This window comes from Calonectris borealis, chromosome 20, assembly GCF_964195595.1.
Source record: "Calonectris borealis chromosome 20, bCalBor7.hap1.2, whole genome shotgun sequence".
Lineage (NCBI taxonomy): Eukaryota > Metazoa > Chordata > Aves > Procellariiformes > Procellariidae > Calonectris > Calonectris borealis.
The window spans coordinates 205,521-233,061 of NC_134331.1; the positions used below are offsets into that span (position 1 = coordinate 205,521).

Genomic DNA, 27,541 nt, shown 5'->3' on the forward strand with positions numbered 1-27,541 from the left:
ATCTTGTTGTAGCATGAGGAAGGTCCTCAGAGAAAAGAATTGGGGAGCATTAAATAAATAGCCTCGCTGGCATATCAATGATACATCTTCTGGGACAGTGGTATGGGCTTCTTCTGGAGCAAGAGAACTTACACTTCTTGTAAAAATTCCAAGGTGAAAAGGTCAACTCTGGTCCTAGATGACAGTTCTGAGCATATGATTCTGATCTCCCTCTTGTGGGGTTTCAGAAGGAAATAGGTGAGGAAGCTGTTAAAGGGTGCAGGAAGCCTGGAAAGTGGTCTGCCAACAGGTGAACTTACTGCGTAATACCTCAGCGTGCTTGTAGATATATAATTTGTTCAGGATGCTTGTGAACATCTTATCAACTCAAAGTCACAAGCTTGGCATCCTTTGTTCACTTGAACTTTCAGTTCAGTGAACTGTTTCTTAAGCTCTTAAACTCTAACACTGGGAATAATTTTTACAAAGGAGATCAGAGTCCAGCAAAGCATTTGAGTAGACCTTTTGTAGCCTGTTTGTTTCATCTGTGCACTGCTTGGATTGAGATCTGAAAAGGATTAGCTAAATGCTTACACTAAATATATGTAAAAGCAATTTCCAGATCTGAGCAAAATTGCCACAATTCAAAACCACATTTTTTACAATTTTTTTTTCTTCTCCACCTCTTTAATTTTTCTATCTTTCACAACTCATCTTAGAATTTAGCTGACTTTTAAATTGAGACCAATGAATATTCATTGCCCATCCCTGCCAGTCTTCCCTTGCCTTATTTTTAATGAGCTAGGTACTGTGTTTGCTATTTTTCTGACATCTCGTTGTCTCCCATGTTCTTTTTAAAAATCATTAAAGATTGTCTTGCTTTTGTAAGAATAAATAGATTTTAAAAATTCAATGTTTCCACGGCTCTTGGAGAGGTAGCATTTGACTGTGAGTTTCCAGATGGTGTGCTAAACTCCAGGAGTAGTAGTCTAACCACTTCAGCTCATGGGTTGCTTGGAGGTCATGGTTGAAGTGGCTGTCATTGTGGGTCTTTCCAGCTCCGGAACCTCTGGGATCATCTCTGTTACTGCCAGAATTTGTCCAGACTAGAAAGAAGGATAGCCCTTCTTATTTATATCCAGGCTGTTCATCTTCAGCCGTCTCATTCCAGGCTGCTCTTTACCCAGAACATGCCTGCTGAGGTTTCAGCTCCTGCACTGAAGCTGAGCTCCAGGTTGAGCTTCCAAACACTGCTGCTCTAGTTTGGGTGTTTTTCTTCTAGGCCATCACTCTTATTAGCCAGGCTACATTTGGTCCTGTGTTCAAGATCATCATCCTTACCAAAAACTGAGAGAATTTATTACTATCATACCTACAGGAATTTCAGTGTCAGTTACTTTATATGATGGGCTCATGTTTTGTTTCTTTAATCTTAAATATATGGCAAAAGACTTTTATGTTTATTTTCATCTCCTTTGACAGGATTGACGTAGTTCGGTTTTCATCAAATCTCACTCTAATTGCTACATGTTGAAAGTTGGTGAACCTTTGTGGGGTAATTAGGGTTTTTTAGTTGCTGACAAATTACTTTTCCATAGCTGTTTTATTTTATTTGGTTTTTAAGGACTTCTTTGGGATTTTTTCTTCTGTAATTTAATCATGGGAAAAGACAAAAGTGAAGAATGACCCTGACAATATAAACTTGAGTAACAAGCAGGATGATAGTAACAGCAGCAAGAAATGTAGATTTTGAACAGATTTAGTAAGAGGTTAATTAGGAGGCTAGTTTGGCCCTGTCGATCTGAAGGGAACATAATTTTATTTAATATTATTTATAACTGATATTTTCTATCTAGAGTGTAACAGCAAATTGAGCTATAAATGTATTATTTTTAGAAACCATGAGTTATTTGTGTTAATGTAATACTTCATATTAGCAGCTGCGGTATGCAAAGCAACAGCATCCCTCAAGGATCTCTTCTCTAATTGCCTGCCCTAGCTTAAAGGAAGAAGAAGCTCCAAGCAGCTGTGGGGAAGAAACAGAATTGCCATCTGCTGAGGTACAGTGCAGTTTTATCATCAGTGTAATTTGCCTTCAGCTGGATTTTTCAATTGCATTTGCTCAACAGTAATCTCCTGGAAGACTTAAAAATATATGTATTTTTTAAAGTTATGCATTGTTCCTGTACAAAATAGTATTTGTTAACACTTAATAAACTAGGGTTTCCCAATCACTTTCATGATGTTGTAATTAATCTTCTTGTACAACCTTTCAAAATTAAAAATAATAATTTTCTTTTGTCTTGCCTCTTGCTGAAACTTTCTATCTTTCCAAGACCAAGATGCCACTAAGAGATTTAACCAATTTTCAGATGTCTTTGATGTATCTCTGTAAGATTGTGTTTGAATTTGAACAGGTTCAGCTAGATTTCCCTGTTGAAAATCTTGGGCCAGAGCAACAAAAGGCAGATACATCCTCAAAGATCATTCAAAGTCAGCCACTCAGGCAGAATCCTAGTCAAGCCCAGCAGGTCCAGCTTTCTTCATCTAGAGCACGTAAGTTCTGCCAAGGTATTTGGCAAACTTTAGAAATGGGATCAAGCCCTTCTATTCTTAGTCCTCAAAAGAACACTGACCAAGGTAAGCATGCTTTGTGAAGTAGTCACAGTATTTGACTCTTCTAGAGGAATGGAAGTACGGTATTGGATTCTGCCCCCTTCCACTAAATTTTTTACATGACTGCTATCGTTGTTACGGTCCTGTAATCAGAATCTGAAGATCTAATGAGTTACTTGAAGGGAATTTCACTGTTGCCAGCAGAAGTAAAAATTAAGAGGAATGCCCATATAGCGCTTTGGTTTTAATGCCATTGTCGCAAATACTTCTCCCCTTTTATTAAATACTCCTGGAAAATGCAAATACCCTTCTGTTTTGACATAGTCTAAACCTTATCTGGGGCAGATGTGAAAGTGTCTGTCTGAGAATTGCACACTTCATGTGTTGCCAAGTGACTGTTAGATCAAATTGTAATTTGGCAAATCCTTGCTTAATCATTATTTTTGTGGCAGGTTAATAGTTACAATACTGCTTAGTGTGCTAAGACCTAAAGGCCAAAAGTGAGATCATGGGCATAATGCGGTATATGCTTTGGGCACACAGTGAACTAGGTATTGTTATTCACTAGAATTTTATAGTCCAGTGCAACAAGTTGGAATATAAAAAAATAAAAGCGGACACAAATTCCTATATGTGAGACAGCATCCTGACCTTACATGTTAGACAGTATCAGGGTTAGCATGTGAGGAGAAGGTAAAACCTAGGTCATAGACTGAACATTAATCAATGTTATACTTCTACAAAAAGCACCACATGTTCTTGGAAATTTTAGCAGGAGCACCATTTGTAAGATATGTGCAGTAAACTGTAGCCTCTTCCCAGGCAAATTGTAAAGGAACTTTTTAATGGTAGCCATTATGTTGAGCAGTGTATTGCAGATGAATGTTATGTCTCCCAAACTGTTGGCCTATTCATGAGAAATCCTTCAGTGGCAAATCTTTGGAAAACTGTTCTAACATCTGCGGTGGATGGAACAGAAAGTAATGGCCTTAAGTTATAAATACTGGAAAAACTTTAAGGATGGCTAATAATGGAGTATGTTCCCCAGAAGGATTGTTTAATAAAGAGTCTTCTTTATTAAAGGTCTTTATAAATTGACAGACAAACATTTCTCCAGAATGTTCCAAGTAAGGGTGATTTTTATTTTTTAATAAAAGGCATAGCATTCAATAAATTATTTCTTACAATGCTATGGGGCTTCTGTGGGTTGTTTGGTTTTTTGGGGTTTGATATTATTATTTTTATCATCATCATTATTCCTGAGATCTGATGGCAGCTGTGGAGTAATATGGCAGCCATTTAGCTTTTTCAAATGAGCTTTATGTTAATAGTGACCTGTTACCATTACATAGATACTCATGTGCCGTTAACCACAGACTGCAGGAGCAAGAATGCAACCAGCAGGTTAAGGGAAGTGATTTGTTCCCCTCTGTTTGGTACTTGTGAGGCCACATCTGGAGTACTGTGTCCAGTTTTGGACCCTCTGGTACAAAGGATTGACAAACTGGAGTCCAGTGGAGAGCCACTAAGATGGCTAGGGCGCTGGAGCACATGTTACACGAGAAGAGGTTTAGAGAGCTGCGTTGTTCTGTGTGGAAAAGAAACAGTCAATGGGTGGTCTGATTGCTGCTTTTTAACTACCCAATGAGGGATTTTGGAGAAGACAGAGCCAGACTCTTAGAGGTGCATAGTGAAAAGAAAAGAGGCAATGGACCTGAGCAGGGAGTGATAAGCACTGTGACATTTCACCCAGAGGTCCTTTCCTAACCTACGTTACATCTATTTTTAAACCAGCGTATAGATGCAATGAACCATCTTTAGCGGCACACAAGAAAAAAAAATATTTAAAAGGGCTTTCAAAATGAAGAATGGATTATAAGTGCATTTATTCACAACAGCAGTGCATTGCAGGGACAAAGTAATGTGCATTGACAGACCTGTAGGACTGGAACGGACATAGTGCTGACAGTCATGATTCATGTGCTTTTCTTCTGGGGCTGGGACTGAAATAGGCAGAGTATTTCAGGTCAGGCCTATATTGACAGGATAAGCAAAAGGATGTCTTTGAAACATTACTGATAGTGCCATGCAGTTTCATGCTGCTGTATACATGATGCAACACCACTGGCAGCCTTACAAGGACATCAGTTTCTTAATGTCTAGAAAATTCCAGCCACCGTTGCAAAACTTACTGTAGATTTTTGGGGATTTAGAGAATAGCAAAAGGGAAAGATGAAACTGCCAACGCAAAACAAGCGAGACATCAATAAGGGGCAATATTTTCCTGAGAACAACCTTAATTTGATCTCTGCATCCAGATTTACCCTAAGAACACTTGAGCGGAGCTTCTTACTCAAACATGTAGGCACTGAAATACTGCTTTGCAAGAAAACTCTTCATGTTGCTTAGCTTTCTCCTCCAGGAACCCATCCAAATGGTATCCTTAATTCTACTAGACTGAATTCTGCATTTCAGAAAACAGGATTGTGAAAGCAAAATTTTTATTTTTTGGAAGAATGTCACCTCAGAGCAGAATATACAACATTTTCAAGGAGTTCTGCTTCTGATTTTTGGCAGAGGCTTGCATTATTTTTCATGCCTGAGCTATGGAAAATTAATTCAATCTTTCCTGTTTAAAACCACTCACTTGAATTTAATACATTCATCAAACACATGGTTACAGTGGATAGAACTGTCTTTGAGACGGAGTGACTCAGTACTGGGCTTTCAGATACAGTGACGCACACACAGACTTGAAAGCTCAGTAACAAAAAATGATTTGCAACAAAGCAAGCAAGTTAGTTTGCTTATTCAAACATTTCTTTTACAAGTTCAACTCTACAAATCTGTCACATCAGTAGCTGTGTTTTATGGGCATTTCTGGTGAAACGGAAACAATTGTAGCATGAGAATGATTTTTCTGAACCTGTTGAACAGCTTCATTCATTTGTTTCATGTACAAAACAGCCTATTGGGACTTAAGATGGTTGGCATATCAAGTAAGCCATGCAATTTGCTGTATTTCCAGCATATGACACTATTCAATGACTCAATGTGTTTTGGGGTGTTTATGACTACATGTTAACACTGAATTACTGAACTAGGCTGTTACATACGTTATTTCACTATTGAATTCAGAACTTGTGGAAGCTTCCAAGCAAGTCAGAAGGCTATGAGATATTTTAATTTTCTCTCTCCTTACGCTACCTGCTGATTTTTAGTTTGTACTGTAGGAATGATATGGATTTAATAATTTGTATGTTAATACTGCAGATAAGTAAAAAGAAAGGGTTTAGAAGGAACACAGGTTCCTTGTTCAGGTGTGTTTATTGTTCTGTATTATTGAAAGAAAAAGATCCTGCTCCAGAGGTAGAGGGGTACAAGCCACGACGATATTAAAGACATCAGTGTTACATACTTAGGCTGTACTAGTAAGAAAGACGATTCTGTATTTCTTTCCTTTTTATATGCCCTATCCCAGAGCTTGACAGCGGATGGGAGACTTCGGTTGGTGATCCATATCATATGCGTCTTGAATGCTGGTGACAGGCCATCACCAAAGGAAAGTTGCTTGTCCGAAGAGTTGTATGCTTTCCTCTGAAAATCATGACACACGTGTACAACCGTGTGATTAGCTTCTGTACATGCTGCAAGGTTTCTCTATTCACCTGTGGGCTATAGGGCCTTTTTTGATTTTAGAATAAATGTTGGGCAGGAGGAGGGGAAGCTTTAAAACATTGAGAAAACTGGCATTTATTTTTCTTCAAGTAATTTAGCTTAACAAAGTTTTTACTTGCTATTGGAGACACTTACTAGTTTTTCTGGAAAGAAAGGCAAACATCACCTATTAAAGTTTGACTGTAAGACTGCATTTAGAGTGAAGCCAATACTGTGAAGGGTGCTTTGTGGTACAACGTGAAAAGCTCCTGATCAGCTGTATCTCCTTGGGTCAACAGAGGCTGGGGTCAGTGCAGAGGGAGTAAGAGCATAAGGCAAGCTGTATCTGCACTTAGAATGTCCCCACTAGTCACTTGTTCTATACGCTTTTGGGGTAGATGAAACTTTGTATTTCCATGCCAGAGGAGCACTCCAGTTGTGGTGGGTGGTCCTGCTGTACGTTTTGAGAAACCCCATCTCCACAGATACTCAGAACTGTGCCCTCGCGTATTAATTTGAGTTTACATTGTAGCCTAACAAAGAACGAGCTTGAGCTGCTTTGAAGCAAAGTAGCTTTTCTGGTTTACTGCTTGAACTCAGATAGGGGAGTTTCTTTTACCATAATTTTCATTGTTACTGTTACTTGTAAAGCACTGTGGTCTGAAATTCTGCACTTTATGGATCAAAAGTTATCTTAAGTGTTTCCACACTAGACAGAATTTCAACAGCTTTGACATCACTGACAGTTCTAAGAGCAATCCATGTGGGTAAAAAGCTGGCCAGAGAAAGAATCTGGTAAAATATTAACAAACAGAAAGAGCGCTCTGGCTTTGGCTTCATTCCGGCTCCAATCAGAGAAAGACTCATGATTTCTTTTCTGCGTTACATAAAACTTCATCTTTGAAGTGTTTTACAAATATTAACTAATCCCCTAGTTATATTTTCTTCACTTAAATGTACTTCTCCTGAATAGGAACTTGTTTGAATTGGTGTTCCTTCAGAAACACTGTTAGCCATAAGCAAATATCTAGTGACAAGTTTCTTAAATGAAATTTTCCATCTGGGGAAATTTCAGTTTGCTTATATTACATGTCTACCTGTGTCTCTTTAGTTCTGAAAAAAATCTGAAAACCAAGCTACTGCATTTAAATTTTACTGCACAGTGCATATTCGTGCTGATTTTATTCCAGGTCCTTCACACATGTGAACAGTCCCAAGCAGAACCGTAACATATGAAGGTCCTTATTCAGTGTTCTCTTAGGATATTTCAGTTTAAATAGCATTTCTAATTCTGGGGTATTGGTTCTTTGTCTTTTTCTATATTGTAGAACTAACCTTATATGTTTGCAATGTCATGGTTTTAAATTTCTGTGTTAACACGGATTTTTGACAGTCCAAAACTGTACAATAGCCATATAGAATGCTTGTGTTCTGTGTTGGTGTTCCAAACACCTAACTAAGTAGCCTTTACTAGTTATAACTATACTCTGCTAATGTCAAGAGACAAGCATACAGAAGACTTCAGAGGAAGGGATGCATGTGATGTATTGGTGCTTGTTTACTTTGCCTTTGGATCTACAGGATTAGGGCCTCGCACATTATTTCTGAAAGTCATCCCCTTGGTTGAATACAAAAGACTTCAAAACTGAGGGAGTATTTCAAAAAACAGACTGTCTGTAAGCAGTCTTGACACTGCAGTGTTGATTGTGCTATTTATGGATCTGCTCATTGCTGTTACTTAGACCACAAACAAGAGGTAATCTCATTCTGCTGCAGTTCCTGTTCAAGCAAAATAATCTTTGAAGCTGTATCCAGTACCTTTCAGACACTGCTGCCTGCACTGTTCTAAACTGTTGATGTTGTGAAATTCTGCTTTATTATCTGCCAGATGTGGTAGAGGTCTAGGGTAATGCACTATAATGATTAAGGTCCTTTTTCCAGGCAGGAAAATACAGCCAAAGGTCTTCCATGGGCTCAAGCATCCTCTTTCCTATTTTCTACATCTGTAGGTAACCACTAGGTGGCAAGCTGAACAACATGTTTTCGCATCAATAGCACAAGAGTCCACTGAGCTTTTGCCGTCTGTAATAACAAACGCCACCAAGCTGACTCAGTGCAGAGATTGCACACACATGAGTGAACAGCCGGTTCAAGCTAAGCCTGAACATAAAAATTATTTTGCATGTCATGCTTTGACACTAGCCACAGTGTCATGCTTTGCATAGAGCTATAAACCCTCAATAGAATAATTAATTCCATAATTCAGGAATATTTTTTATTTCCTTTCATGTAGAATTTTGTTTGGACTTTCTACCACGTTCTGTTGACTATGAAAATTTACCTTATGCTACTAATAACTTATCTTTGTCAATTTGTGCACCTCTTATTCTTGCTCTGTGATAGAATAATACCTGGGACTGAAGCCTGTCCTGCTAAAGAAATTCAACTAGTACAGAATGCTGGAGTGTGTGTTATTGCAAGTCTGTTATGACTACTTCTGCTGTCTGCTTTGGCTCTCCATAGAAAATCTAAAGTTAAAATCTCAGTGCTTTGAAAAATAAGGATTAAGTGGCTGGAGCCAAGCACATGTACCTATAGCTTGCAATGAATACTGTGATTGACCAGTTCCACTTATCTTAGCTAATGAAACCTGTGATAAGACTAAAGTTCAGTTAGTTGGAGATAGTGGTTTTCAGAGAATTATGCGAGAGGCTGCAGAATGGACTCTGATTTGTAATAAGCCTAGTCTTCCTGCTTCCCAACCAAAGATGTTACTTTTTGAGTTAGTCCTCTTAGTACACACAGATATTTGAGACAACAAAAATGAAGATTTCCATAGTAAATGCCTTCCTCTGTGAGAGAAGATGAAAAAAAAAAACCCAAAAGATAATGGTAGTAGTGCAGCTTTGTCAAGCACGCAGAATTGCCTTTGAGCTCTTTGGATCGTGCATATCCAAACACGTTTTGCTGCAGCTTTTATGGCTGCTGGTGATTTCTTGAAACGGATCAAACTATTGCAGCCAACTACTTTTATCACCATTTCACAGTATGGGAACAGGTAGGTCTAACTTTGTATCATGTTGTCCAGTGTGTTGGTATTGCCTTGATTGATACAGATATTCTCTCACGATGGAGAGAAGAGTATATGTGATGTTTAAAAACAGTTGAACAGATAGGTAGTACCTGACTTGAACAGTTACATCGACCTTCCAGCTGTCTTCCTTTCTCCTCTCGTAAGCAGTCTGATGCTAAAGGAGAATGAACAGGTACAGATGAAGTGAGGATTGAGCAGGAGATGCTGATGTATTATACCATCAGCATAGCAAGCCTTAATGGACAGTTTTGTGCCTCCTATGTACAGAAATGGTTCTGTTATTCACTCAATTTAAGACTTCGACAATGTGGCACTATGGCAGTGATATATTTAGAGAAAAAGAGTAAAATGGGTTTCTTCAACTATCCAGTCTCATAATTAAGTACAGACATAACTTCAAAGTATTTTTATTTCTTTTTTTTGAGCAGTAGAGTTTGAAGTTATACGTTCAACTGAGCGATCTGAAAAATCTCAGCAAAATATCAAAGCCAAGGATAAACTTGAAATGCCAGCTACAGATTTGACAGTCAGAGGAACCACGCTGGAAGTTCAGCAGAAGTTAAAATCCAGGAATTTATCTTGTGCTTATCCCATAAAACCAAAGATCTCTTCTAACATGGCAAAAATACGCAACTATAATATTAAAGACTGATTTCTTTGTTGGCAGCAAGTTCCAGGTCCACACTTGCTATAAACTTACTTTGAAAACTATAAGTCAGATCTAAATACTGGCTTTATTTTTGTATGTCGAGTTGGGATGTTTGCAGCCAAAAGAGAGAACAAATACCCTATTTCATACTGTGAACCGTAAAATAAAGGGTTAATCTGTGTACATTATGAGATTACAGTCTTCACTGTTAATACTGATTTATTTTAATTATATATATTAAATATTGCTTGCATCATGGATTTAGAAATTTCCAGTTAATACATATGTAAAGCCTTGTGCCTTTAGGCAGGGCTTGCAGGTCTTTAGCAAATATTTTGTTGAGAAACTGTAGATGTGATTTAAGCTTAGAAGTGGGATGCCTCAACCTACTTGTTGTCTTATAATTAACAATGCAACCGTTAATCCTGTGCAGCTACCTTTCTACTTGAAAGAAAGGGGTTTGAAAAGATTACGCCTAAATCTGTATTGTTTCTTATCTTCTGTAGCTCTTTCCACTTGTTCAGACAGCATGAAAGTGTATAAAATTAAACTTATATTATCACACCAGTAATTGTATTTTTCTTTAACAAGAGATTGCATAGAGTTTAAAGTAGTGAAAAACATGTTCATTAGCAACACTTAGAATCGTACAGAAGCATTGTAAGAAATAAGTCTTACAACAGATGAAACTAAAAGAAAACTTGAATGAGTTGTGATGTAATGAGGGATATCTATATAGTTATGAACAGGCCAGGACATTGAAACAAGTAATGCAGTGTATTTTTGTAACATTTCCAATAATGCTGAGCTGTCTTGGGAGATTACAGTGAAGAACTTTACTATAAGTAAAGGAAATACACATGAAAAATGCAAGAAAAACCTTTTTTACTGTGAGGATGGTCAAGCGCTAGAACAGATTGCCCAGAGAGGTTATGGAGTCTCCATCTGTGGAAATACTCAAGACCCAACTAGACGTGCTCCTGGGCAACCTGTTCCAGCTGACCCTCCTTGAGTGGAGGGATTGGAATAGGTGATCTCAAGAAGTCCCTTCCAACCCAAGCAATTCTGTGATTCTGTGAGTGGTATCACTGAAGTGAATAATATTTCTTTGTTGCTGCTAAAAACAGAAAATCTAAACAGGATTAATGAAGGAAGAGATCTACTTACCCATGAGCACTTTTTTTTCTGTAGTGCTTTTCTTTTCAGAAATGCTTTCCTGGTACTCTTTGCAAACAGCTGCTCTCTTTGGCATCTGACAATGTGGTAGTAATCATTCTGAGAATTTGAATTTATTTTTTTCTACTCCCTGCTGAAAATGTTTTGCTTTAGTGCAAAAGTGCTATGATATTATAATCAGATGCTAAATCTGCAATAAATTTCATTGAGATGTTACCAAGCCAATGTGAGGCCTGAGAAACCTTGTGAGCTTCTTTCTAAATCATTTAATTACTTGAAAATCCTGTCATTGGATTCAACATTTAACATTGTTCATGAGCCGGAACAACATGATGCATTCCCTTGAACCAGGCCCTGAATGAGCTCTTTCTGTAGCTCAAAGCATAGTGGTTTCTAACAAGTACAGGAATTTTGGCACAGATCACACCAGTTGCAGTCTCACTGGTTATTTCTAGAACACAATGTGTAAATTCCAAAGTTTTTAATAGCTGTAGATTACCCTGAAAAATAATTTTTTTATTTCCAATTCCATGTTTAATATTGAACTGGAGATGCACAGTATTTCAGTGCTATGAGATTCTTTGCATTCACAGGTGTTAAAAGCAGTGTGCCCTTAGAAAAAGAGCGGCTTGTTCCATAGTCTTTGTAACACTGCATCTGAATCTGGAAAACATTACTCTCTATTCCTTAACATCATGGATATAAGCTCATGGGCTGCAGACTTCAGAAATGCTTTTGTGTAGTTTTCTTTGCAGGTTTTTAGGTTTTTTGTTTGCTTATTTGAGGGGTTTTGGGTTTTTTTTGTGGTTGGTTGGTGTGTCCCCTGTATGTCACCTGGCATGCCTGGTCATGCAGACCTCTTGCCAGAAACGCAACTTTAATTTATTCAGTTTGCCTGAGAAACAGGTTTCCTTAAGGCAACTGTAGGTAAGGGAAGATGATAGCTCTTGACTGTTTCATTTTATTTTACTTGTGATAGAAAAAAAGTAGTTCAATCATTGTACATTTGTTTCAGAGTAACTATAAAAACATATAAGTATGCTGAAAATTAACGAAGTATGCATAATAACAATAAATAACATGAACAAATTGCTTGGATCCTGTGTGGGTAGGTTGTGCTAAGTGTGTACTAAATACAGGGGGAAAATTCTTGTATATTTTTCTTATGACCAAAATACAGATGAGAAAGAGTGGTGACAAGGTAGTACCGTGGGTGCTATTGAGTTGTACAAAGAAAGGAGAGCCTATAAAAAAGAGAATTCTAGCTGATCACAGTACTCAAAAGGTAAAACAGAGTAAATTGCTGATTGTTGTTATCAAAGGGTTAAAAACTATTACAGTATTGAGGAATATGTGGATAAAGGCAAAAGTTCTGCCCAGAGAAGGTCATAATCAAGCTGTATTGCGTAGCAGCAGCGCTTTAGCGCAGCTCTGGCAGCAGCGAAAAGCATTAATGAAAACGGGACCTCTGACCGAAGCGTTTTCTACCCACAGGCGAGAGGTAACGTAGGGGCTTTCTGCATCCCGGCGTTCGGGCCCACGTTTGCCGACCGAAAGGCAGGGTGGCTTTTTTTTGTGCCGGAGTAGCAGGCGCAGGTAATGCAGAACAAAATTCAACTTTAACTTAAGGAGTATAGGTTACAGAGAAAGCGGATAAAAGCTGCCTGCGCGCAGAGCGATCTTCCCCTTTCCGCCCCTCGGAGGGGTGGGCGTACCAGGGGCACGGCGGGGAGCGAGTCTCTCGCGCCCGCCGGAGCGCGACGGCCCGCCCCCTGCGGCGGCCCGCCCCCCGCCTCCGGACCCGCTCCGCTGCCGCCAGTCACGGCGGCGCGACGGGCCCGGGCACGGGGCAGCGCATCCCTGGCCGGCGTGCCCGCTGCCCTGTGGTAACCCCGGGACCGCGCTCCGCCGGGGTGAACGACCGCCGCCGCCGCAGAGCGGTGGGTGCTGCTCGCTCCGCCGGCGGCCCCGGCCGTCCCCTCAGCCGTCACCACATCGCCTTATCGCCTAGCAACACCCCACGGGTCCTGCGATTGGCAGGGCCGCGCCCCCGCCCACACGCTCCCGCCTCCGGATTGGGTGCCGGCCCGGGATTACGCGTCCAGCCCAGCGTCCTCTCCCTTTGTGCGCCGCGGGCGCGCGCGGGCGCTCCGCAATCCGGCCTCGCCTGGCCCGGCGCCCGCCGAGCCTCCGCGTCTCTCGCCGAGCCATAGTGCCGGCGCGGCGCGGCAGTAGCCCACCAGTGTGCACACTCGCGGGGAGGTGGGAGAGGGACACGAAGAGGCCCGCGCCCGCGGCCAGGCCGGCCCGACGCCAGGCGCCCCCCCGCAGCGCCCGGCCTTCCACGGCCTTCAGTGCGGGGCGGGGCGCGAGATCTTGGCCCGGTGCCGCGGGCACGGGGGCCGGCCTGGGTCCGCCCCAGCCTGGCCAGGGCCCCCTCCTCCTGTGGAGCGGCTCCGGCGGGCAGGGCTTGGCATCACCCCGGGGCCGGCTCCGGGTGGCCCTGCCCCGTCTCTCATTGGACTGCGACGAGGAGTAAACTGTCAGCCCATGTGGCGTGGCCGCCGGAGGTGGCGGCTGCTTAAATAGCGGTGGGAGCTAGAGGGAGACAGTGAGGAGAGCGCGGAGCATCGCTTGTGCGCAGCCAGGCACCGGCCGCCGCAGCAGCGCCCGAGTCCACCCGCAGCGCCCGCCCCGCAGCAGTCCGGTCCGGCGCTGAGCTGACGCCAGAGTCTTCCCGGCACGAAGTCTTCCGCCCCTGTGCAGGTACCGGCGGAACAGCGGATGTGGCGCGGCCGGGAGAGCGGCGGACTCCGCGGGCCGCTGCGTCCGGCGGCCGCGCCGCGGAGGCTCCATCTTGCCCTCCCTGCCGTGCGGGGCTGCGCCCGCCCCTCGCTGGGCGGGTGGTGAGGGGTCCGCGGGCTCGAGCGGGGTCCGCGGGCCCGGCCCGCACGACCAAGAAGGTTTCGCGCCCCGGCGCCGTGGTCGCCGCGGTCGCCGCGCCCTGTTGCCGCGGGCTGCTCTCCCGTGGCCCAGCGCGGCCGTGCCGAGAGTCCCCGCCAGCTCGGCGGCTGCTTACCGAGCCGCAGCCCCCGGCTCCGCCCGCCCTGCGAGGCGGCGCGGGGGGAGGCTGAGCTGCTGCATTGTGGTGCCGGCGCTCGGCCATCTTGGCGGCGGGTGGAGACCCCGCCGCCGCCGCCGTCGCCGCGACCCCTCGCCGCCGGGCCGGGCGGGCTCGGGGGACGCAGGGGCGCACTAAGGGACATGGCCTGGGGCACTGCTGCCTGCAGCCCTCGTGCGCGGCGGGAGCCGGCGTGCCGTTCCCCGGCAGCGGCGGCAAGGCTCCGCGGGTGGCGAGGGGCCGCGCCCGGTGCCGAGCGAGCAGCTCCCGCCGCGGGGCTGGGCGGCCTCGGCAGCCCCGCGCTGCCGCAGCTCGGGCGCCGAGTGAGCGGCGCGGAGTACCGGGCTGTCTCGGGCGGGCACCGGGGCTGAATGGGCTGCTCTGTCCTGGCAGCGTGGCGACGGCGCTGCGCTCTCCTGCGGTGTCGTGGGTTAGCGTAAAAGCACTAGCGTGGCAGGCTAAGAACGCTTGTGAGGGAGGAGATTCAGCCTTCGCTACTGCGAAAGGTGAGTTGTCAATAGGTACTGGGAAACCATCTCAAAAAAGGTGCCGCATATACTGCTAAACTTCTTTTTTTCCACTTCGGTATAAGCCAACTGCACACATGAATCGTGCACCAGTCTGGATTTGATAGCATGATTCTGTCAGGGACATGATGATCATCTTTGCTCTTGTGCTGTTTTTGTTCCTATTTGTTTTTTATTCCATATTCCTTCCCTGGCATAGTGCCCTTTGAGATACTGAATATGTATTTTCCTAGATAAAAGCTTTATTTGGATGCTTAAATTGATACAATGTTAAAGCTGTGTAAAGCTCCTCTCTGAAGGAGCATGCAAGTTAACATACACAGCTTTAACATTGTAGGGGGTTTTGGAGCATGTCTTGCTCTAAAAAACAAAAGGGAGGAAAAGCCTCAAGCCACATGAGCAAAGGGTTCACCTTTTCCTGCAGCCTCTATGCTTCTTGAAACAAACTAAAAATAATAGTACATTGTGAAAGGCTGCATTTGTGGATGAATTCAGAGGATGAGGGAGGGAAGTTATGAATGGGTATTTTACAAACATGATATAGTGATACTGGGGACTTAAATTTTTGTACAAACCAATTCTGAGCATTTGGGAATCAACAGAGCTGTGTTGATTCCGTGAGCAAAATCTAACCTACTTTTCTCAAATAACAGCTTTGAACCAGATTGTGTTTCCTGCTAAGTAGTGCATTTTAAATATGGAAAACACACTACCATTTTTCATTTGTCTTGTGGTCAATGGGACAAATCCAGCCTTGAAACAGTAAGAGACAGTTAAAAGGTCTTTGTTAAATTGAAGCAATGGCACACAGATTGATGGTAGCCAAATGCTTTCAAAAAAGAAAAAGTAGCCTGTGTTTACTTCTGTTTTTGTAAAGGTTTTTTTTGGAGGCAGGCATTATAGCTCTTTACAAGTGAAGTTCCTATGTAATGACAGTTTTAATTACAAATTTTAGAAATGATAATCAGAGATTAGGAAACATGGATTATGATATAGTCATACTGAAAAAGTAAGAAAACAATCCTTTTGTCAAGATCTATGCTGAAGGAAGCTATGGAGGAGTCAAGGATGTTTCCTTTTACAATAATGGGAGCTCCAAAAAAGATCAAGATTTGGACTGCCTAGAAACAATAGCAGAGTTGGCTTGGAGCATTCTGTCCCAGTGTGATGACAGCCATCAAAATAACAGTGAAATAAATACAAATGATGTGCTCTTGTCTAGGAAAGAGAACTGTGCATCAGACAAAACAAGATTTGAGGTTTATTTGTTGTTTCTTTGCAAACAGTTTCTTCTTCCTTTCCTCTCCCTGTCCTTAATAAAAAAAGTATTCTCTTCAGTGATTGGCAAGTTAGGTATGAGTGGGAGAAGAAATAAAATTTTACCTTCACTTTTTTATTTTTCTTTTTTCTTGTCTTTCTTTGTCTTTCCCCCTTTAAAAGCTTACCAGCTTAATGGGCACAGAGATATTTTCATAGGGAAACAGTACATAAAATTATTGTTTAAAAAAGAAGAAAAAGTTGTACAGCTGCCAGGGATGCTGGTAAGCGCTGATTAATACTTTTCTTCTTGATTCGTTATTGGTGCTGGATTAGTGAGGTACTGAAAAACAACTGTTTTAAATGCGATGGAGAACGGTATTTCAATTTAAGAATAAGTTTGATAATAGCGTTAAGCTAACATGATACCAATAGGTATCCAGTACATAGAGAACAAGGTTAAGAAGGTATAACATGATTGGAGAAAGGAACTGGCATCCATAAACAAACCAGCCTTGTCAAGTGGCTAATGTGGGAGGTAGATAACCAGAGCACAGGTATAAAGTGATGAAAGTTGTTACTAGTCAATAATATCAGACGGGATTGTTAGTTATTACCAGTCACAAACTGAATGAGTCAGCAACGCAATATTATTGCCAAAAAATATTGTGTAAATCCAGTGAGGTGGTAGTTTATGCTTAACTGAGGTGTCTATTGGACTGATATGTTGGAGGGGGTGGGGGTGTTTGCTTCTCCCCCCTCTCCCCTCAGTTAAAAATGCAGGCTGTCCAGGAAGAATTCACAGAATTGAGTTCAAGGAAAACCGTGGGGTAAGCAGAGGAAAAAGGATGTTGGATAGCTGGATCCAACAAAGTACAGCCTTAAGAAATTGGAGAATCCTGTTTGTCCCTCTTTACCTTCTTTGTCTCCTTTTTTGACCTGTTGCTTTGTTCACCTTGCTCATCAAATGTAGTAGGAACAATCTCTTCTGTATATTTGCTGTAGTCCAATCTCCTTTAAAACAGCTATAGAAATAACATACTTTCTTGAGCTGTGCTACGTCCTATACTACAAGAACTGTCAATGTACTGTGTATACTCTAGAAGTGCTCTACAGGGGAAAAAAAAAAGAGTCTTTAATATAGTTAAAATCAATACAATACACCATTTGGGGTTAAAGTCAAACTTTAAAATGGTCTACCTGCTTATTATCTATCAAGGAAGACCAAAGGCATTGTTGGTGGCTGTAACATCTACTTTAATCACTGTTTAATCAGGGATGACTTAATATTCATGATTTTTCCTCTTCCCCTCTTGTTTTCCACAGCAAGTCATCTCTACTGTCTGCTGCTAAATCCGTAATTTGTATGTTATCTTAGATATGTTATGTAGGCATTTAGAGCTCTCTGTGTCAAGTCTAAATCTTTCCAGTTCTTTGTGTATAAAAATCCTTAAGTTGTGGCTCTTCTTACCCATTCACCCAGCTAAAATTAACTTTTTGGCTCTTGTTCTTCTACATTTTGATTACTGCAGCATCTTTTTCTTTGCCTTTGACACAGTCTTGCTCAACTACATTCATAACATGTTGGCAAAAATTGCTTTGTTGATAAATTCTATTACTGCACTGTCTCGGAATAACATTTTGTCAAGATTGGCCGAACCTGGATGGAGTTTTTCTGGTACTCCATGGAGAGATGTGGGATGGGACGGAACAATCCCAGAAGTGACGTTTCAGTCCCCTGAAATACAAATTATACTTCTCTCCCTAGAGATCATCGCCCAAAGAGCTGAGGCATAAAATTGAATCATAATCACATTATCATCTTGTATTTGTATGTCTCTTGTCTTATGCTTAGATTGTAAGCTTCGTGCCTGTGATCCCTTCTTTCTCTGCCTCTAGCACAGAACTACTGCAAGTATAGCAGAGCTATAGTGGCCCTTGATTGAGTTTTCCAGGTACAGTGGTGATGCCAATAATAAAAATGACTTGCTAGATTTATGTGAATGGAAAAACAGAGAGGCTTCTCTTCAGAGGAGAGTGGACTGGACCTATTACTACCAACTTCAGTTTTGGGGAGTAGTTTCTCAGTAAGGGCCTTGCGCATTTGGCCCTTAGTGTTTCCCTTTTTAAATGAAAAACCGAAGTGGAATGGAACTTCTGTTGTCTAGCGTAAGACTGAAAAATCCAAGATGTCCTTTTGGGAGCACTTCTGTTTCTGCTCCCAGAAGGGATGGTCTGGATGAGGTAATCGTCTCTTCTACTTCAGTGTTGCATGTTGCATAATTCCACAGTTACTCCACAGATCTGAATCAAGATAACTGCTGAAGGAAAGAAGAAGGGTAAAAGAAATCGGGCAACCTCTGTGGTGTTGTGTGCTGGCTAGGCTACACCTCAGCTAAGCAGAGGGCTTTGCTTTCCCTCTGTGCACCCCAACCTCTTCCAGCTACAGGAAGGCGTTACACCTGAGCAATGTGTGGACGGAACAGAGGCGTATTTCTTGCTCAAAAGCATCAGGAACTCCTGAAAGCCTGAAAGAGGCTGCAAAACCATGCCTAAATGAAATGTCTTGTGTTGGAAAAACAGCTATGAAGTGCTCATCTAAGAGCACCTGTGCTGTTTTGTGGAGGAGATGATCAAGCACCAGCAGCACTTAAGCAAAGTGCCTGCATGGCACTATGGAGCGTAATCTGTCAAGCGTAATGAAAGTCAAACTTTAGGTCTTCCATAGCAAAGTCTTTCCTTCAAAGTTATTAAGGCACACTTTTAGCTATTTGAGGACCCACTTTTCTTTGTGGTTTTTACTTGTTAAAATCCTACACATTAAAGAATATTTTGCCTTTACTTACCAGAAGGATTATTTAAGGAAGTATTGTGAATGCTTACTGCCTCTTTTGTTTGTGCAACCACACTTTTATTTATTTTTTTATATATATAAAAATAACCTCCCTCTCTCTCTCTCGGTTTTTTCCCCCTCCTTTAACTTGCCTACTTAGGGTCTACAAACTATAATTTGAACTGAAACATCAGGTTAACTTGCCTTCTCTCTGCTTAGTTGATAATATATTTTTAGTGTAATAGAAAATAAATTAGATGTGTGTTGACTGTAATATATGAGCTATCATTTGGTGTTGTGATCTGTATAGATGGCCTGCCATGCTGCATTATGCACCATGATGCTCCCTTGTGTTGTTTGAGATTGGGGTCTTAGAACGCAAATTTCTTGGGACAACAGCTAGGGTTTTTCATCCCATCTGGAATCCAGATCTGTTCTGCCAACTCTTATTTTAAAGCACTCTCTATCACATGTACTCAGTTCCCTATTCCCAGTCCTCTAAACGTGTGGCAGTGTAGGGTCCAGTTGGGAAACACTTTATATGTAAAACTTGCCTCTTGTTTCAGGTGTTTAAAATGATGCTAAGTTGTATTGTAATCTTTGTGCTTTTGTGTAGGTTTTCTCCTATGTGTGTGTTTTGGGTTTTTTTTTTGTTTTGTGTGTGGGTTTTTTTGATTTGTTTGGTTTTGTATTCGTTTTGTGGGTTTTTGGGTTTGTGGGTTGTTTCTCCGCCCCCCCCCCCCCCCCCCCAAGTTTCTGATTATTGATTCTTAAGTTAGCATTTAACTTTGTAATGACCGTAGAACTTGTTTTGCTACCTGTTAGGTTTGCCTTGTAATTATGTATTTTACTACATGTATTTCATAATTTCTCCACCCACCTCTGCTCTAGCATGTTAATCTTTCTTCTCTGCTGACTTCACAGAGTCTCTGCATTTGGTAGAGCTAGACCTGTTAATTTTCTAGTTGTCATGTAGAAACTGGTGGTTCTTGGAGCCTGACACTCCTTCAGGAACAGTTTTCTTACCCTCATTGTCCCCACGGATCTTATGGTCCATTTGATTAGCTGGGATGTCTTTTTGTAGCAGAGACTCCATGGGCTCTTCCTGTGTGGGTGTTTCTCCTTCAAATATGCTTGTTTGTCACAACATGTCAGGAAGACAAGAGACACATATACTTTCCTTCTCTGTGTGAAATCTTACTAGTCTTACTGCTTTCTGGATCTCGGCAACAGAGAGAAGTTAAGAGATGGAGGACGTGGTGATTGCAGGCATAGCAGGAAGGTTGCCAGAATCGGAGAACTTGCAAGAGTTTTGGGAGAACCTGGTTAATGGAGTTGATATGGTCACAGAGGATGATCGGAGGTGGAAACCAGGTGAGTGCTTATTGTCTCTCCTTTTGGAGCCCTGACTTCTGGAAGAATTATCCTATGAAAGGAAAGGATTTATCAGATGCAAAACCCTGCCAGAGCTTCTGAATTCACTTCTGATCTATCATCAGGAAATCCGGAAACAGAACACTTTTATTAACGTCTCATGCAATCCATTTTATGATGTCATGTCCTATGCAGTAGTAGCTTATAAATATGTAGCTTACTTCCAAATAAAAGAACACACTGGCAGAGCAGCTAGGCAACATGAATCCTGTACCTGCTGTTGATAGCTGTGGCGGTAAGAAGTCTCTGTCATTTTTCTGGGTTCAGAAGTAGCCCAGGGACTCCAGTCCTGTGATTTATGGCTTTTTACAATGTTCTTTTCTGTCTCATTGTCCTTCTGAAGTGTTTGGCATGTGTCTATCCAATTCAAGCTAGTGATTTGCAGAAGTGGAAAGTAGCTTTTGTTTTCCTTCTACCTGGCGACTGACTGAAACCACTGATTTGGACTCTGTTTATGTGCTTGGTACAACTTGCCAAAGCAAAAATGCTTAAACTAGATAGGTGTCTTTTGCTGCTATATCGGTGAGAGTCTTAAAAATTACAATTGTTTTTGTTAATGCAGCGTTCTCATTTCCAAATGAGATTCAGAGAGATGGTTAGGTAGATATTAATGCAGCACTCTGGGTACTGCAACAGGGAAGTGAGGTTTCATGTGTAATTGAGAATCGGCTGTGGTCATTCTGTATTTTGTCTCAGCTGGTAGCTGCTTTAAAACGGATGTATTCTGTGACTATTGAATTTTTCTTCTCAGGAATGTATGGACTGCCCAAGAGAAATGGAAAGCTCAAGGACCTAAGCAAATTTGATGCATCCTTTTTTGGGGTTCACCCCAAACAAGCTCATACGATGGATCCTCAACTTCGCTTGCTATTGGAAGTTTCTTATGAAGCCATTTTGGATGGAGGTAAGCAGCTGAATGACTGAAGAGGGAGAATTGTGCTGTATTGTCTCTGCAGCAGGTGCAGACATGCACCTGTGTGATGAGATCTCTAACGAGAAATCCATCACAGTAGAGAGGGGGCTGAAAAACTGGTACGGGGGTTAGAACAAAGCTATTTTCTCTGGAACTCAAACTAGGAAATCTATGTTGACTGCCAGCAAATCTTTACCTGCCTCGTATGGTACAACCAGTATGACAGAAACACTTGAACAGTCAACAGTGCTAGAGCTTTTTTATGTTCTGCTCTACCCTAATATTCCATAATAGATCCTTTCGTTAAAGGCATATTTGTAGTGCAAAAGGAAGATGACTTGATTAGAATTCTCATCCATGGTCTAAAAGAATGGCAGATGGCCTGATGTATTCCTGTCTATTGGCCAGGTTCATGGAAAATTTGTGGCATTTGATCTGCTTCTATAGAAGGTTTGCCCAGGAAGGGTGCTTTCAGAAATAGGAGCCCCTTTCCTCCATCACTGCCAGTATCTTGAGCTTTTGAGTGAGTTACCCACAGAGCCAAAAATTTTATTCTTCATGTTAATCAGTTTCATGTCTGAACATAAGAAGCACATGGGGGGGAAAAGTTGTAACCACCTCACTAGTACTGCCTTATTAAAATTAACACTTGCTCTTCTGCTGCTGAGCCTCAGTCTGAAGGCTTGTCTCCAGGACTCCTGAAGCACAGAGAAGAAACAGCAGAGATTGCTGCAAGTTGAGCTTGCTATGCGGTTTTTTAGAGCAGAGTTGTTTCTTGTTCCGATTGTTGGCTTTTGTGCTTAAGAATTTTCCTTTCTGTATTGTACTCCAGATCTGGGCTTTGTGTGTGGCTAGAGACAGATATTCATGTGCTCATGTGACATTCCAAATGCTGTGATTTTTCTCCCCTTTGGTCTGCTTCTTTTCTCTGCACTGGAAGTCAGCTGTTAGCTTATCTGATCAGCATTTGTCTTTCATAGTCCATACACTTTTTTTACACAAGACTCTAGCAATGCCCAGCTAAGCTGAAAAGCTGTCTCCAGGCACAGTATGTTCTGGCCAAAAGCCAATACCAAAGTTCTGGTGGGCTCTGCAGTAAGACTTGTAAGGTCTGCAGTTGAAACAGGTAAAAGGCAACTATAAGTAAGGGAGCAGTGCTGCAGGCCTGCCAGAAAAGGACATGAACTGGTGCCAGCGTACCGGATATCTCTCCAGTTTGCCCCTCATTATGAGTTTGTCTACTGTAATCTACCTTCCAATATCATTATAGGTATTAATCCGACCACCCTGCGTGGCACAGATGCAGGTGTATGGGTTGGTGCCAGTGGGTCAGAAGCTGGTGAAGCCCTTAGCCGAGATCCAGAAGAGCTTTTGGGATACAGTATGACTGGCTGCCAGCGTGCTATGCTTGCCAACAGGATTTCCTACTTTTATGACTTAACAGGTAAGGGCCCACAAAACTGCTGATGCTGATTAGCAATTGCAATTTGAGCATGATTGTACTACAGTTTCTGTAGAGGAGTGGTATGGATATGATGACGTAGACCCCTTTTGGGATGAGAAAGTAGCATGCAACTATTGTAAGGAGGCATATGAGAAGCAGAAGATGTATTGTAACTGTGGGGTAAGACTCATTGGAAGGCTTTATAACTCAGTTGCTGCTGCTGGGCATAGATGGCATTCTTCTGAAAGATGATGTCAAGAGGCCTTCATAAAAAGGCCTACGTCCTTTCCTGCCTTTAGACTGCTATTTGGTATCAAGCTATGTAGAAGTCAGCTAGCCCAGAGACAAACTGACTGGAACAGTTGGCTCTTTCTGAGTAGAGCTAGACCTGTTCATTTTCTAGTTGTCATGTAGAAACTGGTGGTTCTTGGGAGAGAGAAGTGGGACAGCCACCACAATGATGTAATTGAAGGCATAGACATGACTTGAACTGTGTGTGGCATTGAAGATAAGAGTGGAGGGATAGGAATTGCTCTGAAGAGCAACAGAGAACAGAGATAATGGCAAGGGTAGCACCAGGAAGGGGGAGGGATTTTTGTTGGTGAGAATGGGGAAATAGATGAGACCTGCCTGTGAAGCTACAATATATCTTTTTTGATGGAGACAGAGGTGGAATTTTAAAAAAATACCCTTAAGCCAAACTGTTTACAATTTTTTTTCTACCTTTTTCATCCCTTATTACCTGATAAGCAGGCAGAGATGGTGATTCTTGTCTCCCATTGCATCAGGATTACCTGTTATGTTCTGAAGCAACTCTTACTTAACATTTTTTGAATATGTTTCTCTTGTGATCCTATCCTGTAGTCTTTGGAGAGCAACTCTAGGAAATAAACAGTAAAACCCAGCTTTTTTGTTTTCCCTTTCTGTTCTCTAAGGACCAAGCTTAACTATTGACACGGCCTGCTCCTCTAGTCTCGTTGCTCTGGAACATGCTTATAAGGCAATTCGTCATGGACGGTGCAGTGCAGCCCTAGTAGGAGGGGTCAACCTTTTGCTGAAACCCAACACTTCTGTGCAGTTCATGAAACTGGGTTTGCTTAGTTCTGATGGTGCCTGCAAGGCTTTTGATGCTTCAGGTAAGGCATTAGTACAAAAGGTTGTCATGTTGTATGAGAGGAACTTATTGTGGAGTCTGTGACCAGATACTCATGTAATACAGCAAAGAGCTGGCCTTGTAGTTGTTCTTAGGTGCGCTGTTTGGGACATACCCTGGGCCTGGCCTGATCTGTGTTGGCATACTCCATTGAACCTGGAAAACTAACTGTGGGGAAGAAACTGTATGGTTCATTCCTTAGCCATTGGGGAGAGGAAGTAGCTGCTCTTGATGGAAACTTTCTATCATCGTTTGCGAGCCTTTCTAGGACATTAATTTTTTTTTTTTTAAAGAAATTGATATGTCATACTCTCAAAGCGGTCTGTTGTAAGTGGTAGCTCAGGAATGAGATAACCTTACTGCATGGTGTTTTGCAACTTTATTCAAAGCAGAGCAGAATTAGTGACTCGTTCTTCTCTCTCTGCTTCTCAGGAGATGGATATTGTCGCTCTGAAGCTGCTGTTGTCGTTCTTTTGACCAAGAGATCTATGGCTAAGCGGATCTATGCCACAATAGTCAATGCTGGAAGTAACACTGATGGCTTTAAGGAGCAAGGTAGACCTTGAGCCTCTGAAAAGTGACATACCTATAGAACTGTTTCGTCTAGAGTGTTTGTCATCGAAAATGGGCTGTTGTGGGGTTCTTCTTTCGATGTTCGGGTTTTTTGTTTGTTTGGTTTTTTTTTATTTGGGTTTTTTCTTTTTCTGTTTTGGTAATGCAAAGTTCAGGACCCTATTTTGTAAAGAAGTTGAAGGAGACAAGTGGTGGTTTCTACTGTACAAATTATCAGGAATGTCCTGTTGCTAGTTTAGCCTTCCTCAGGACATCTCTACTGCACTGTAACTTCTGCACTGATGGTAGAAATGTAGGTGGTGTTATGAGTGTAAGACTCTTTCCCTACTGCTGTCCCATTTCTCCCCCTCTCCAGTTATGGAGACACCAAGTTTCACATATTCTGCTTGATCTAGACATGTCCTAGTATGCTGTTAACCAGTATCTTCCCACACTAGTCTAACTCATTGCTTTAGGTCCATTTCTGGTTCCTCTGCTCTTCTTCCAAAAAGCCTGAGAGGCATATTGTGTTTGATGCTAAGAACATTGGTGTAAATCCTGAAAAATTCTCTCTGGTTTTTTTGGACCTGATAGTCCCAAGCAATTGAAAGGGTGCTAAAATCAGGGCAGGAAGCATCTGATAGGAGGGAGGAATTGATGGCAATTTTGGTCCTAGGTGTGACATTCCCATCTGGAGAGATGCAACAGCGATTGGTCAGCTCTTTGTACAGAGAATGCGGTATCAAACCTGGAGAATTGGAGTATATTGAAGCTCATGGGACAGGCACCAAGGTCAGCATGGCCCCTTTGGGTTTGGATTGTTTTCTTGTCCCTTATTTTGTTCCCTTGCATCATGTGCCACACTTTTCCATCAAAAAATTCTTTGTTTTTTCAAAATGAACTATATTTCTCCCTTCTACGAGTTACTAGAATATGTACTGCTTCACCACTTTTGGATTTTGCCCAAACATCTTGATCTTTCAGATTTCTCTTTTGTGGTGTGTTTTGGAAGTGCTAGTAATAGCCATTTTGATTCTCTTCCTACTAGGTTGGAGATCCACAGGAAGCAAATGGCATTGCAAATTTCTTCTGTCAATGTGAGAGAGAGCCACTGTTGATTGGATCAACCAAGTCAAACATGGGTCATCCAGAACCTGCCTCTGGGCTTGCTGCATTAGCCAAGGTAACAGGTGGCTGGAGAAGGAAAATTGGGGGAGAGGGGAACACAACAGTGTGTGGGTTTTTAAATGTTTGTTTGTTTTATGGAAAACTTGCACTGATCCACTGGTAATAAGAACTCGGGTGATTCTCATTAATTATCTACTTCTTGTTGCACCTGCAAATGCTTTTAAAAGCTCAGGTGGCTATTCTGCAAGCTGGACACGAATGCCCACGTGACCCTCCACTGTGTGTGCATGCACTCTCTACTTTAGTTCCCCCTTCCTACTGAGTTCTATAGGACTATAACTCTGCTCAGAATAAAGGCTTTGGGATCACTTTATTGATTATCCTTACACTGGACCTTCCAGCAGAACTCTGCTGTAAGTCATTTGGGTTTGGGGGGGTGTACAAGTAGAGGAATTTAAATGTTTGGAGTAGTTGGCAATGACCAAAGATAAGTGTGGACTTTCAGTGCCAAAATAGTAGCTGATCCTTCTGGCTGTTTGTCAGGGATGTATCGTCTCTTCTTCTTCTCTCTTGTGTTGGCAAGAAACCAGGTGAGTTCTCTGGGATGAGGCTACCAGCTTGAATAACGGGTTGTCTTAGCAACCAGCCTACTAACTACTGCTGTAGGCAGACAATCATCTATTGGCTCTGGCTGCTAAACTGCTTAGCAGAGAGCTATCTAGTGTTCACACTTGGTTGTAACCCTATTACTGACAGCTTTAGAGCCATGCTCTAATTGAAGTCACGTACACTGTCACTGCTAGAATTTTAGGCTCTTTAAAGTGGTTATTGTGATCTGAATGCATACAACTTGCTATGAATAGCCTCATCTGCAAATAAATCATGGAGACAGCAGTGTCTGTCTCTCTGTAGAGGAAAGTTTACTTTTTTTAAACACCTCTATCCCTCAGACTGACACCTTCTTGATAGAAGGAATGATAACTGAGTCATAAAATAAACCTTTCCATCCATAATGTGGTGTAAGTTATAAACAGTTTGTTTAGCACAGTTCTGCTGCAGTCTGTCAGGACAGGATCATAACTTTGAGGTACTGTTTCCCTTTCTGTGTTTCTTAGAGGATGCAGAACTGCAAAGACAAGGGCCACAATTTCTTTTTGAAGACTTCTCTGACGCCATGTTTTCTCACTCTTTTTTCATCAGTTTTCTCACTTAACTTTGTATTGGAACTTACAGCTGCAGGCAAGAGCCCATGGTACCCATCATGCCTGGTAGAATAGCTTTTTGGCATACTTTTATTAAGTTGTATTAGGTCTTGTTTCCAGATCTGGCATCTTGAAAGCAGCTGAAGCTTTGGGAGGGTATTGGAAGCTCTGTCTCTGTTCTCGATTCTTTGAAAGTTGGGCAGCACTTGGTATTTTAAGATTTGGAAGTTAGTCAGAATGGCAGATCAGGCATTCTTGAGACCAAGCTGGAAACTACACCAAGGCCACTGTCTCTTAGACAGTAACTGTCTCAGGAAGTCTGCAGTTTCCGTAAATGTTTTCTTTTGGAATTCCATAAAATGCTCTTATGTGTGAGATGTCAGTTAGGAAAATAGGTCTTGAAAGTATCTGATTTCAGACTTGAAGAGAATCCATTAATTATGTGGATAGGTAGGAAAGAAACTAGGGCTTGCCAAGGCCACTTCAGTTAAATTCTATTAAGGGAGGGAAAACTCACCTGCACCTTTGAACTACTCAGCCTGTTTACTTGCTGTACAGCAAAGACAAAGCTTCTTGGTGGCTCTGGTGTATGCTCACTGTACTGTACTCTCAAACTTGTTTAGAAGCCATGGCAGACTTAAAAGTACAATTATGTATGCTGTATAAAGCAACAGCAAGTTCATGGTGCATAGTATTTTAGGTGTAGGACTGTGCATGAAAATACTTAGGTCACTGTAACTTTAAATATGCTGGTTGCTCTCCCAGGTAGGCTGCCATGTCTGACAGTCAACTTGGAAGAACAGTTC

General features: G+C 42.1%; 2 protein-coding genes across 4 annotated transcripts in view; both read left to right on the plus strand.

Annotated features, from left to right (window-relative positions):
- Positions 1–12,182, plus strand: part of CCDC57 (coiled-coil domain containing 57) — a 44,845-nt gene extending 32,663 nt beyond the window's left edge. Inside the window, exons 10-12 of one of the 3 annotated variants that reach the window (XM_075169166.1) lie at positions 1,917–2,039; positions 2,397–2,535; positions 9,775–12,182. In XM_075169166.1, coding sequence (XP_075025267.1) covers positions 1,917–2,039; positions 2,397–2,535; positions 9,775–9,998 — 486 coding nt within the window. In that variant the 3' untranslated portion in view covers positions 9,999–12,182. Of the gene's footprint in view, positions 1–1,916; positions 2,040–2,396; positions 2,620–9,774 lie in introns of all 3 variants that reach the window. The other 2 variants (XM_075169167.1, XM_075169164.1) reach the window with 2 other exon arrangements.
- Positions 12,183–13,781: 1,599 nt separating this feature from the next.
- The window catches only part of FASN (fatty acid synthase), a 46,246-nt gene continuing 32,486 nt past the window's right edge, over positions 13,782–27,541 (plus strand). Inside the window, exons 1-8 of the mRNA XM_075169184.1 lie at positions 13,782–13,937; positions 20,143–20,283; positions 21,095–21,247; positions 22,527–22,700; positions 23,636–23,836; positions 24,286–24,408; positions 25,082–25,197; positions 25,454–25,588. Coding sequence (XP_075025285.1) covers positions 20,157–20,283; positions 21,095–21,247; positions 22,527–22,700; positions 23,636–23,836; positions 24,286–24,408; positions 25,082–25,197; positions 25,454–25,588 — 1,029 coding nt within the window. The 5' untranslated portion in view covers positions 13,782–13,937; positions 20,143–20,156. The remainder of the gene's footprint in view (positions 13,938–20,142; positions 20,284–21,094; positions 21,248–22,526; positions 22,701–23,635; positions 23,837–24,285; positions 24,409–25,081; positions 25,198–25,453; positions 25,589–27,541) is intronic.